This window comes from Chiloscyllium plagiosum, unplaced genomic scaffold (assembly GCF_037043375.1).
Source record: "Chiloscyllium plagiosum isolate Xiang-an unplaced genomic scaffold, Cpla_swu_hap1 HiC_scaffold_1, whole genome shotgun sequence".
In the NCBI taxonomy this organism is placed as follows: Eukaryota; Metazoa; Chordata; class Chondrichthyes; order Orectolobiformes; family Hemiscylliidae; genus Chiloscyllium; species Chiloscyllium plagiosum.
The window spans coordinates 18,266,203-18,280,552 of NW_028270139.1; the positions used below are offsets into that span (position 1 = coordinate 18,266,203).

The 14,350-nt window shown below is 39.1% G+C and overlaps 1 protein-coding gene across 4 annotated transcripts in view; it reads right to left on the reverse strand.

The window, feature by feature from the left end:
* tll1 (tolloid-like 1) overlaps window positions 1-14,350 on the reverse strand; it is a 345,702-nt gene that overhangs the window by 100,694 nt on the left and 230,658 nt on the right. For all 4 annotated transcript variants that reach the window (XM_087978135.1, XM_043698500.2, XM_087978181.1 and 1 more), the window contains 2 exons: window positions 8,298-8,400; window positions 5,879-5,995 (listed from right to left, as the gene is read on the reverse strand). In XM_087978135.1, the coding sequence (XP_087834261.1) occupies window positions 5,879-5,995; window positions 8,298-8,400 (220 nt within the window). The remainder of the gene's footprint in view (window positions 1-5,878; window positions 5,996-8,297; window positions 8,401-14,350) is intronic.

Consider the following 14,350-nt stretch of genomic DNA (forward strand, 5'->3'; position numbering starts at 1 on the left):
AACACCCATGGAATCTCCGATATCAGGGTTCTTAGCAGAGGCAGTAATGCAGAGACTCCAACAAACAGCTCTGCCAACCATCCAACCACATTTTGGGTCTGCTACATGGATGACGCCTTTGTTACCACTAAACAAAACTAATTAGAGAAAACCTTCAAAACCATCAATAATACCCTTACTGGCATAAGATTCACCAAAGAGGAGGAACACAACAACAAACTGCCATTCCTAGATGTCACAGTAGAGCGAACAGCCAATGGGGAACTTCAAACCAGGAAAACAACACATATGCATCAAATATTGAACTACAGAAGCAATCATCTCAACACCCACAAATAAAGCTGCATTAAAACTTTATTTCAATGAGCCACAACACCCTGCAGCACAGAGGAACTACGAAGAGCAGAGGAAAATCACCGATACAGTGTATTCAAAAAGAACGGGTACCAATGAACACAGTCCGCCGATTTCTCAGCAACAAACTCAAACAAGCAGACAAAACATGTCCAGAAACCCTAGCCACTCTCCCCTACATCAAAGATGTCTCAGAAATGACTGCCAGACTACTCAAACCCCTTGGCATCATGGTAGCCCACAAACCCACTAACACACTAAAACAGCAGCTAATGAACTTGAAAGACCCTATACAGACAACAAGCAAAGCTAATGTCATTTACAAAATACCTTGCAAGAACTGTAACACACACTACATTGGACAAACAGGCAGGAAACTAGCCACCAGTGATGTCATCATCTCATGAATGAATGAAAACATTTTGGGGCTTAGCAAAGGTAGGAAATGTTCTCTAACTACTGAGCATTTTTTTCTCATGTCAGGCAAGTAATATTTTGAATTCAATACAAGCATTAAGTTTCAGGTTTGTTTTTCATTGTAATTAGATTGTCTAATGATTAATTTTGAACTCCTTGATGCTAGTGTCTGATATCAGCAATCCATCCACTCCTTCCCAATCTCAGGGCCTCATTCTCATCATTAAGAACAACTTTCCTCATGGTGAGAAATTGACAGCTGTTTGTTATTCCGCGTTGCTATGGTTGCGTTGTGTTGCTAAGGAGCCAATTCCAGTTGCTTGAAGCCCTGGAAACTCATTTCAGCAGAAGAATTTCCATAACAACTTATTATTTGGACCAGAAACCCATCCCCCAATTCTAAGCAACTCACAATATTTAGTATTAAAGAGAGTAATTGGGTTACGATAGGAAGTCAAAGGCAAGGATTAATCTGGCCACACTGACATCAGTTATCTTATCATGAAGTTCTCAACTCAGCAGTGAATCATCAGTAATGAAATCAAGCTATTGGTAGCACTTATTGCATTCAACTTCCAAACTACAGGCTTCTGTTACTGTGCCACAGGATTTTTGCATTGAATTTTCAATTTTTGTAAATCAAACTGTTGGCACATCTTTAGAGTAGGTGGGACTTAAAAATGAGTCTTCTGGCTTGGATGTACGGACACTACTATTGCACTACAAGAGTCCCTATCATTGGACTTTTATTACAACAGACCCACTTGAAACTTGGGCAATTACCAACAGTAAGTTGGAAATCTGGTGATCGGGCTGGAAGAAGAGAGAAATATTCAAATACAATCCTTGGCTTTTGAAATGAGGGAATGACTTATGTTGGGGTTGGAACAGAAGTTTATCCTGAAAATACTTGGTGTGTATTGAAGCTCACATCTAAATCTGTCCAGGCATCCCTAAATTGTATCTTCAACAGCTGACAATTTGTTCATTTATTACCCGTGTCACTTTTGTTGTATCTTTGACCTGCATCATTGGTAGGATTTTCCTACAGGTTATTAATTCATCCTTTGGGGGCTATCTAATATGGAGAAGTAATATCTTTAAGCGATGTGACTTGTGGATTATTAAAGAATTACAGTCACCACCTGGATAATTTTGGTGTGGAGATGCCACTGTTGGACTGGGGTGGACAAAGTCAGAAGTCACACAACACCAGGTTATTTAAAATCATAAGCTTTCAATGTGTTGCGCCTTCATCAGGTGAAGTGCAGAGAAGCTCACATGCACTGAATATATAGTCTGAGAGATAATGGCAAGATAATTCCTGGTAATTAAGAGTATCAACATTTAAGTACAAATAGTGACAGTAGAGCGTCGACATAGAATAAAAGATCTTTGCAGGTAATCAAAGTGTCAGCAGATATACAAATGGTGTGAATAAGATGTTTACCGTTGAATACCAAGTGAAGGGTTGACCTATGAATCGAATAATTAAGAACACTACCCACCATGTACACAATACGTACTCATGCGACTAAGCCAACTTTGTCCTCCTCACAGTGCAAGAAGGGATGCCCCAAGAGCATGGTATATTGGTGAGACCATGCAGACACTGAGATGTACACTGTGCAGCAACCACCAGACAGGGATGTTCCCTCCCAGTTGAGGAGCACTCCAGTGGTAAAGGACGTTCAGCCTCTGATCTTCAGGCAAACATTCACCAAGGCAGCCTTCAACGTACACAACAATGCAGAATTGCCAAGTGGAAACTGATTGCTAAGTTTTGCACTCATGAGGACGGCCTCAATCGTCATTTTGGGTTCACATCACACTACGTATACCCCACCATATTGTTCTGTGTAAAATGTTCCTAACTATCCTGTTTTGACACATTATCTTAATTACTTATTATCTCTCTGCTTTAGTTTGTACAGTTTTTGATTAATTGTTTCTAGTGTTAGATTCTCATCATGTAACTGATATCTAGTCATGTTATTCCAGCCAATTGGTTTGTCTCTAGCACCACCTTACTTTTGATTATTTGTGATTATCTCTCTGCCTTAATTAATCAGTTCTTAGGTCATCCCTTCACTTGTTATTGAACTGTCGACACTTCATTCACACTGTTTGTATTAATCTGCTGACACTCTTGATTACCTGGAAAGACTTGTTACTCAACCTGTCGACACTCTGTTCACACTATTTGCATTTATCTGTTGATACTCTTAATTACCTGGAATTATCTTGCCATTATCTCTTAGCTTATGTATTCTGTCCCTGTTCCTCATTCCACTTCACTAGACGAAGGAGCAGCGCTCAGAAAGCTTTTGATTTTAAATAAAACTGTTGGACCTGGCGTTGCGACTTCTGGATAATTTTGCACAGACATGCAAAATAATCCTTCTGTAGCCACATTCAACTGCATACTGAGGGAGTGGAACGTTTTCCAAAAAAATGAATCTAGGCTTGCTGAGGGTACCATAATTGCCACATGTGTGCAGTCAATGATTCCTTAATTGCATGAATCCATCCACTGCAATGATGTGGGAGCACTTCTGATGTGAGTCACTCGTTAGTGTCAATTGGGTATAATATGTAGACCTGAAAAACACAGCATCACTCATTTGGGCGATACATTTGTGGCAGCAAATTGAGAGATCCAGGAGATTCACTGGCAGATTCCTGGTATACAACTGAATTCAGGGCATTTTTAACCTTGACTGCCATTAGCAACTCAAGTCCATCTGGTCTTCTTGAAAGATGTCCTTTGCCAGGAGGCTGCAGATGCAATGAGACACTTAGTCTCTTGCATCATTGTTTCTCCAAACTGAGGATACTGAACCTCTGCCTGCACATCCTGATTTGAGGTTATTGCTTTCTTCAAGCTGGAGTTCTGTGCCCAGTGCTACTAATCTGGAGAACAGTAAGTTATGGACTAGGCCAGACCACTCAAAACATTCTTAAACAGACAGCCCAGACCATAATTTTGCAATTTGTTTCAGTAAGTTTACAGTGAAAATTACCTGGAGTACGTTAGCTGGGTTGACTATCAGATTTTAAAGCAGACAAAAATTTATTCACAAAATAATGCAATGAAACACAAAGAACAAAGTAAAGAACTCCTGCAGAACTCAGTCTATCCAAACTAGACTTAATTATGCTGTTCCGAATATACATAACAGTCCCAATAAGCAAACTCCTTTAAAAAAAAGTGAAAATGGAACAAATGCTTGCAGGTTGAAATTAGAAGGGCAGAAGGAAGAGAGAGTTTCGCAGCCTGTTTCCACACAGCTGAACTCCTAGCTAGTTCTGGACTGAACTGTTCAGCTAGAGAGCTAACCACTCCCTTTCCATTATGCAGGTAACTTCTAAAACATGACCACTTTAGCCTGAAAAGTCATCTGTTTACGTATAAACAAAAGGCCTTTCAACATCCTTTTTCATCTCTGTACCAAACTAGTCACCTCGGAGCCAGGAAGGTTTTATGATCCCTCTGAAAAAACAAACAAGGATGTAGTATCCTTGATAAAAGGAACAGCTTTTAGAAAAAGGGACCAGTTTTGTGACAAGTACATTGTTACAGAGAAACAAACCAATATTTGGCGTTATTGCTACTTCTGGTGTTGTTGGTGTATTTCGATATGTTGCTGCTGTTGTGGTTTCTCAACCTGTTCCTCAACAAAAGTCTATTCTGTACCAGCGTATCTTTCAGTACAGTAATAGTGTCCCTAGTCTGGGCTAGTTGGGCCTGAGTTTAAGTCCCACCTTTTCCAAAGGTGTGTCATAACATCTGAACAGGTTGATGAAAGAATATCTAACTCCCACATTATAGGGATGGCTGGCAGCAGGGACGTAGAGCCCATGGTCAAAGCACTGAGATCAGATTCCCAGACAACTACAATGATGATTTGTCTTTCACACGTCAGGCGAGTAGCCACGCAATAGTTACAAAGGTTTTTCCAGTCAATTTTATTTATCAATTACTCAAAGTTATGGTCTCATCTTGTTGACTCCTGGCAAATTCCATACAGTAGAAACCCACACACTGGCAATTATCGCCAAAATCCTGACCTAACGCCACATTTGTTTGAATATTTAAATATTGAGCCTACCGGCTCACAGGGGTTTCCTGCACAATTCAAAATGCTCCCCTACAAAAGCTGGAAGTGTGCAAGATCAAAGCGGGGATTCTGACCCACCTACTGGTATATTTGTGGCCACTAAACTCTTTGTTTGGAACTGAACGGCCAACTATGCCAACTCCACTCCAAGCACCATCTCTCCACAACCCCAGACCAATGCTCCTATCATATGTTAGAATCAGAGAACAGAATTAGTTTTGAAATTGCAATAGAAATCTCAAATGCTGCGAATTCCTTGTTGTGCTTCTCTTGCAATAAGAACATTTCCTAACACCATTGACTCCAGGAGTCCAAGGTAGCAATAAAAGCACACCATTCACATTCAGAGAAGAGGTTTATAGCACAGGACAACACTAAATGGTAACTGCCCATCCTTTAATGAGCAACACATGTCACATCAGCAGCCAATCAAAACAGAAGTGGTTGGGAACTACGAGAAGATTTAAGCACCAATCTAATAAATACAGAAGCATTGGTGGAGGTGCCATTGATTAGGTTGGTGTGAAAGACTTCAATGACACAATCTGAAAAAGAGCAGGGAGTTCTTCTAGCATTCTGAGCAACATTAATCCATGAGCAGGTCTGTTAATAATTTAGAATTGGTGGGAAATTGCTTTAAAATTACTGTTGCATTTGTCAACATAATGGCAGTCATGCTATCTGATTGTGAAGGCTTTTGGAACATCCCAGGGCATAACTGTCACAAGTTCAACTATAGCGTTTTAGGCTTATCATGACCTCAGGACACTCCAAAATGCTCCATGAACATTGTTATTTTGAATTACAATCACTGTTGCTGATTTGCAAACAGAAAGATTCCTCACACAGCAAACAGCTGGCTGACTAAGTGAGAGGAGAAACTCCTGAAAGTATTTTTACATAAATTTTAGACATAAACAATTACTTTTAAACTAATGGCTTAGCATTTAAATGAATAATAACCAGCGATATAATTGAATGTCTACCTTCATACACTGCTGCAAAACCTTTTCCTACCCAGTTACTGCTGCTACGGAATTCTATCCACATTCTGCTGTCACTGGAAGTCAGAACTTCAGGTAGTTTATCACCGCAATACCTGCCTGGATTTAGAAATATTCAGATAAAACAATCAATACAACATTAAACCAAATTAAAATTACATTTATAAAACAATTAAATCAACAATAGACATAAGCACATGGGTATGTAATTTCAATGTAGATCACGCTACTGGTTGTTTTATGCATCATTGTGTTCTTTCTTGTCAACATTATTCTTGCTGGTGATCTCTCCCCAGAGATGTGACTAATTCTTAAAATTTTATTACACTGGTCTTCCTGGAGGAAATTGTAAAAACAATAACTGATTCATTTAACAATTTTTGGGTGTTTTTCTTGTCCAGTTCTGTTGGTTTTTGAATCTATTTTACTTTGTGCTGGTAAAATTACCAGGGTAATCAACATCTTAAGATCTCCTTGCTGAATTTTCAAAGTGTTTCAACAATATCCCTTCTTCTGTACTAATAATTTTTTGACAATGCTCTCAGTGACATCAGAGGTCTTTTTACTTAAAAATTACTAACATTTATAGGAAATGTCACTTTTAATGAGGGTATCTGTGGAGATAACACATTGGGGAAAAAAACTTCTTGTTTGAGCATTTGAAAATAGATAATAAAACATCCTACAATTATTGCAGATCATAATATCAATATTAAAAAGGTAATTGAATAAAAACATCAAGGAACATGCAACAAATGATTATAATGGGAAAAAAAGAGATTGAGTTCATGCCCATAAAAATACACTTAGTCTATGTGTAAAATAGGTTCATAAAGAAGAAAGTTTCAAACAGTTCTTTATTCCCATTAAATAATCCTGAAGATCTTTAATGGTGTGATTACATGCTCTTAAATGCAGTTATATTAATGAGAAGGGCATTACCCAGAATTATTTAATTGTATGAGTAACTGTTTATTTGTATTCAGCTGGTGGGTGTAAATGAAGGATTCACCGGTGGTCATAAATTTAGGTACAGGTTTTGTATCATAATGGTATCGCCCCTACCTCTGGGTTAAAGTTTCATTTTTCCCAAAGGTGTGCCATAACATGTCCATGCAGGATGATGAAAAGAACTATCAGAAGTTCCTGAGAAGTAAGACCAGTTAGGGAATGGAAATGGCTGATGATATTTCTAACAAAACAAAACCAAAGAATGAATCTTGGCTACCTGCATAGTTATTTAGTCTAATTATCCAATTTTAATCAGTCTTAGGTACTATTACCATCCAGTGAAAGGGGGTGGGAAAGCGTGCAAGGAAGGCACAAGTTAACATCATTCCCAAGACTCTCACACCTGGGTAAGGAGTACAAAGTCAGGATATTTACTGGCTCCACAATCCTGCTGACCTATGCCTCACTCACCCTATAACCTCTCATAAACCTCCATGCCAACCTGTGCCACTCCACACTAGACCCTATTCCATCTTAGAGCCAACTGGTGCTGACACTTTCTCACCAATTCAACCCTTTTGTCTTGCATCTACCATACCAACTCACCTAAGTATTTCCATGGGCAGACCTCAGGTCACATGCTGAGATGAAATAAAGGTAAAGGTCCTTAAAATCTATAACAGTTTCACAGTTTTTCATGACACTTGCAACAATTTCTTTTGACAGTTCCAAAGGATTTAGCCCATTTTTATGCCTATTTTAAACCATATCAAAAAAATATCTGAGTTCTCCAAAAGGTGCCTAACCTCTTGAAAATGTTTCCCAGGACCACATCCAAAGACCACATCCTTACCTCTCCAAAAGGGTACTGACTATTTAAATAAATCCACATTATCCTACCTAGTCTAATCTCTGCATGCCCCATTTCATCAACTAGGTCATCAAATCACATGATGGAGTTGCTCATTATGGAGACAACTATCTCTATGAAACACAGCTAAGTGAAATGTGACCCATCCCTATGGATGTGTCATGTGCTGGCAGAACTTTTGACTTTGATGCTCATCCACCATTCTCACAATGAGGAGGAAGCTCTCTGTCATTGAAAAAAATCCAGTCCTTAACCACCCTGCAAAGTCACAAGGTTTGTAAGTAATCACAACAAGCATCTGCATTTCAGAATAAAAGATGATAGACAGCAAATGCCAGCGTTATCAAAATTTCAGGAATGATTAGGGAGTGGAAAATATTTAATTTTTTTAAAACATTTCTGCAATCTTCTTTTCTTCTAGGTGGGGTGGGGTAGAGGGGCAGTGGGGTGGGGGGGGGGGGGGGAGAGTGGGAGAAGGAAAGGGACATCTTATCATTTTCAGAAGTAATAAAAGGTTGCTGTTAAAACCTCAAAAATTTATGGCACAGCTAAATGTCCTAACTGGACAAAATTCAATACCAAGAAGTGGTGCCTTTCTCCAATAGCCATCTCGTACTTCTATGTAGTCATACCAGCACAGGCGACTCTTGAAGAGATCCATGGTTGTAAAATTCAAGACAATCTGGAACAGAAATGAACAGAATCATAATAATCTACCTTCCAAATTTGTAAACTGGAGAAATTAAACTTCATGTTGGATATCTTATTTTCTCACCGAATTAGAATAGAAACAAACCATCCTCAATCCTGAGGGACTGCCCAAGAGGAAGACAAGATCACCTAAACCTTGTGTCTGCACATATATTTTTAAGATTTTACATTTTGCGAAATTAAGTGCTCATTCATAAATGGATAGAGATCAGTGTCAGCAAGATGTCAACAGTGAAGAGAAAATCTAGGATCTTTTAAATTGGTCATTGAGGAGATCCAATGCAATATGGATAATTTCTGGCTCATGAACAACATTCCCAGGAACTCTAATTAGGTTGACATGCTAATCACAGAATTGTTACGGTACAGGAAACAGTCATTCAGTGCATAGTGTCTCTTTGGTGCCAATTCTCCAAATGACCATTTCCCGGAGTGGTGTTGCCCCATAACCCTGCACATAGATGGTTATTTGAAAAGAAATGAAGTATTTTTGAAGGGCATTAATGAACTTGCCTCCACCACACTGACAAGCAGTGCATTCCAGAGCCTCAGCTCTCACTGCATGAAAAAGCTGTTCCTCATACCAATACGGTTTCTTTTATCAATTACTTTAAGCCTATGTCCTCTCCTTCTCCATCTTTTCACAAGTGAGAACATTTTCTATTTACTCTATCCAGGACTCTCATGATTGAGAACATTTCAATAAGATCTCTTCTGAGATCTTAGCCTTCTTTCCTGCAAGGGCAACTCTCTTAGCTTATCAAATCTATCTTCATAACTGAGATTACTCAACCCTGAATCTACTCTCATAAATCTCTTCTGCACTCTTTCCAATATCTTCACATCTTTCCTAAAGTGTGGTGTCCAGAAATAGTTGCAACACTCCAACTAAGAACAACTAGTGTCTTATACAAGTTTAACATTGCTCTTATACTGAACATCCCAATAAATGAACCTAAGATATAATAGGTTTTATTAACTGCTCTATCAATCTGTCCTGTCATCTTTAACGATATGCACAAACCCACTCAGGTCCCTCTGTTTCTATACCTTCTTTAAACTTCTACACTTTAATTTATACAGTCTTCCCATGTTCTTCATACCAAAAATCTATCACTTCTCACTTCTCCAAACAGAACTCCACCTGCCACCTATTCGTTCACGAATTAAACTATAGCCTTTTGAAATCTTATACTATACTCATTATATTTCAGTGCACTCCACAACCATGTAACTACTGTCCCTTTCACTCCATCAGGTCTAAGTTTGCTTGCAAGTTGTTGTGCAACACTGTATCAAATAGCTTCAGGAAGTCTATGTACACCACATCAAAAAACATTGCTCTGATGCTTCTTCAAAAAACTCCAGAAAGTTAGTTAGACATCATTTTTCCCATTTTAAAAAAATCTTTTCTGACTCTCCTTAAATAACTCCACATTTGTCCATGTGAGGATTAATTTTGTCCCAAGTTATTGCTTCTCAGACTTTCCCAATTAAAGTTAAACTGAGTGGAGAGTACTTGCTTGGCTTATTCTTAAACTGTCTTTTGAAGAAGGGCATTGTATGTACAAACTTCAGACTATTTAATTGGAAAGCTGCAGTGAATTACAGTATTATTATTTTAGCCTCAAAAGGTCACAACAAAAATAACAAAGTTTGCGATGTTCTCCTGCGTTTGTATAGGATAATGTAAAATCTTGCCAGATGCATATCTTGAAGGTTTTCCACACAACAGGAATTACTGTCCTTGTCTTCAAAGTAGCACTTAATCAAAAGTGACAATTTTTCAACCAAAACAAATGTTGGACTGGATTTTCAACATGTTGCTCGAGCATTAAATTAGCATTGTGGGTCAGTTGTCGAAAAGGACCGATCAATGGTGTTAAAAATTGCTGTGTGCCTAAAACGGACAATTAATAGTATGTCCAGGTGGCAAGTTAACTGTTCCAGGCTATTTATGTTCTCTTTTTCACAACATTCATCTGAAAAATTTTATAAAATTCTTGAGTCTTCGGAACATTGAAAGTTGTAGTTTCACTATCCTAATTAAGCCAAACTTGGAGGCTAAGGCAAAGAAGAAAGGGGGGGACTGATGATCAATCTGAAAGACAATCAACTCTGGAGATAGAATGTGTATGCAGTGCAAAGGGAATTCTTCTGTCAGATGGCAGTGGAGGGTATCCATTTCATTACTGACTGCATGAGAAGCCTTTAAGTTATTTGAAGGCAAGTCATTTGGGGAAGGTTGCAGGAGAAGAGAATTATAGGAGGTATCCAAGTGAATCAGCTTAACATTTACCATCCTAATCCAAAGTTTGCTTTATCTTGAAATCATTATGCATAGTACTTTCATATTTTTGTCTTGGCAATTTTTTGTGAATAAAGGGCTGAGCTTACAACACTGGCAATGTTTGGCAAGTAAGATGATGTGGAAATGTAAAACAATGCAGATCTTTATCCATGCACACATTGATATTAAGCTCTTGATGTCATTATTTATTTTCCAGTTGGTAGAATGAGTGGTCCCTGTGGTGAACATCAATATCATGGCATTTTTTTTTTGTAACTGAGCTTGGTTTTTCCCTCTCTGAAATCTAATAGGAGAGCAGTGACAAAACCAGCATCATGTTACTACAATAAACTTACCCAACAGCATCAGGAAAGGCCAAAAATGTAATCATATTTTGGTTTGTAAGTGTTAATCCATGGTCTTTGCCCCAAAGCGTTACGTAATTTAAGACACCGTCTTTAGATATTCTTATTTACTTCAAGCCTATTGATAAAGCAATTTCAAGTTGTAGCCCTGTTAAGCAAGCACTTTTTCTTGCAGTATCTGACATGTCTTTCTGATTCATTCAAATTAGTACTTATCCCAGTTCCAAGGCAAATCATTAGGCTGAAAAAAAATCACTCTGCGCACAACGGGCTGAGTTTGATTTTGTGCAATCCCAGCAACAATCCAGAAATTCAGAAGAACCCACCTCATTCATTTGAGGGCCACACACCACATTTTACAGGGGGGGGGGGGGGGGTGGCGCAGGCAGATAACTGGCTACCGTTCCTATAAGGAACTGTTCACCCCAGGGAGTGATGGTTGATCTAAATGTTGGAAGGTCAGAAGGTCTAGCAGTGCCACTGGGCAGCACTGGCAACGACTGGGACTGCACTTCGAAGAACAGGACACCGTGGTAGGATGCTGTCTTCTCAACCAAGTAAATGGAACCTGGGGACACCAGGGCCAGTCAGGATAGGAGAGTGACAAGAACAGGCAGTGCCACTGCTGCGCAGACCAGGCAGGGAATTTGTGTGGACCAAATGGGATGGCCCAACCACCTGGAGGGGTTTCCAGATTTCACCTGGCAGTCTCCCCATACAACAGAGGAACTACTCAGCACTGATGAACTGGGCAGCAGATGTAAAATGCTTTACAACACAGTCCTGATCAAAAGTTAAGCTCATAATCTCTCAGACAGAGCTTTGGTCTTAAGTAGTCTGACTGCATGTATGATCTAGAGTTCAAAAATAAACTGGAACTCTTTCAGTATTTATCATCATTCTGATATGTCAATAGAATGAATATTTTTTCTCAAAAAATAATGCATTAACACTAAAACAATCTTTGTTCCCTAAAAAATCAGTTCCAATAGATGGGCGGCACGGTGGCACAGTGGTTAGCACTGCTGCCTCACAGCACCAGAGACCCGGGTTCAATTCCCGACCCAGGCAACTGTGTGGAGTTTGCACATTCTCCCCGTGTCTGCGTGGGTTTCCTCCGGGTGCTCCAGTTTCCTCCCACAGTCCAAAGATGTGCAGGTCAGGTGAATTGGCCATGCTAAATTGCCTGTAGTGTTAGGTAAGGGGTAAAATGTAGATGTAGGGGTAGGGGTATGGGTGGGTTGCACTTCGGCGGCTCGGTGTGGACTTGTTGGGCCGAAGGGACTGTTTCCACACTGTAATGTAATGTAATCTAATCTAATCATCTATGCAGTATTCTAAGTTAGATGCATTTTCACTGCAGTGACTGATTGCAGGACTCTGCCCTGAAAAAGGTAAGTTGATCATTACATTGATTAGAATTGTGCAAGCATTCAAATGATTACCGTCATTTTCAACTGAAGAAAAAGGGAAAGCACAACTACATATTCAAAACAGAAGAAAAAAAAGTGTTTGAGAACTCCAGTGTCATTAAAAAGTGATTTAAATGATTTGAATATTTCTTTCCCATATAAAGCTCTTGAACTTGTTTGATTGATAGAACACCTGGAACAGTTTAGGAAAAAAATTCTGGTTTATCAGTTCCCCTTTCAGATTCCATTTTCTTTTAACATTTTCCAATATCTGCTGTCATACGCTATGAATGCTTGGCTGAATTTCAAAAGCATCAAAAATCACTTCCTTAGCAAATGGATGTGACTACATTTTGTCTGATAATTGAAGAGATAAGTCAATGGATTATTTGTCTTTGATGTGGAATAAGTGCTTGTTTGTTTTTATAACAGCATTGCCACTTCAGGATATTGTTTCTTTGTAAATGAATGAGGATGTTTTTCTTCCAGTATGAAAAATGTCAGAATGACAATGTCTATTTGAAAGACATCCTGGGTTTGTCATACTGGAGAGAGTGAGTGGGTGGCAATCGAAAACAATGGAGTGTATGGAGAAGCATGGTGTTGAGGTTCAATAATGTCATATGAAATGGAAGGAGAGGGTGTGTTTGAAGACCTGATATTCACTATTACACCTGGCTCAATGTCCCACTGAATGGAAGTGGCACATTAGCCATTTGACCACCTCTATCATCCTTTGAGCCTGCTATAAACAGCATTGGGCCTGAATCCACACCCACTGGATTACCAGAGTGAACATGTTGAAGGTAGAGGAATTTTTAAAAGAGATGTGCCTGCTAAGTTAGGAAGTTTCTCAGTTCAATGTCCCTACCTCTTCCACGAAAATTCCGTCCTACACCTGCCAAGTGCTAACACAGTCAGCAATTAAACAATAAAAACTCCCAGAAAATAGTTTTTCAGGACAAAACTAAAAGAAGAGGAAGGTCAAAGCACTGAGTCTACAACTAGCACATTATCCATGTATTGGTTACATACCAACTCAACCTCAATGTGGTAAGTCTTTCAGCAAATGTTCATAACATAGGATATAATTTTGTAATCATTAAAGTAAATATCTTGATAAGATAAATATTGCACCTTAAACATACAGATCCTATGATTCAAACTGATTAATTTGTGCGCTTGACTGAGCGAAAGCCACTGGCGGTGGGGGGGTGGGGGCGGGTGATAAATCATTCATGCACAGTTTCAGTCCATGCCTCCACCTGGAATTAGCACTATTAAAATGTAGAATGTCATGTTGCTTGCCTTAGTAGCAATAATGGATTACAGGAGGAAGTTTCAAGAAGCAGAAATGAGATGGGGTAATTGGTGATGGAATCCCAGTCATAATGACTCTGGAGTCAGGAAAGAGATCCAGATCCTGACGCAATAAGAATACAACAAAACATTTACTTTTTATAAAACCTTAGCTTATTTGGGTGACGGCATTAGCTGCTGAAAAATTTAGAGCACAGCTCCGCAGACTTGCTCCATGCAGCATAAACAATTGTTCCAGATATTCTAACATATCACCCGCTGCAGGATTAAGTTACACGCTCGAGGGTCCTAACAGCTGCTTTAGGTGACTATCCACTGCCTCTAAAAATTAGGCACAGTATATTGAGCAGTGTACTGAATGGCAAGGACCATTCTGCTGCTAAATATATTGCTATAATCAACCCAATCAGAATGTTATTGCACATCTCTGGAGCAGGTGGATCAGAGATAGGGACAGTACCACAATGCCACAAGAGCCCCTATAAGAATTATACTAATGCTCAATGTATATGACTTGATCGCATTCTTCAATTA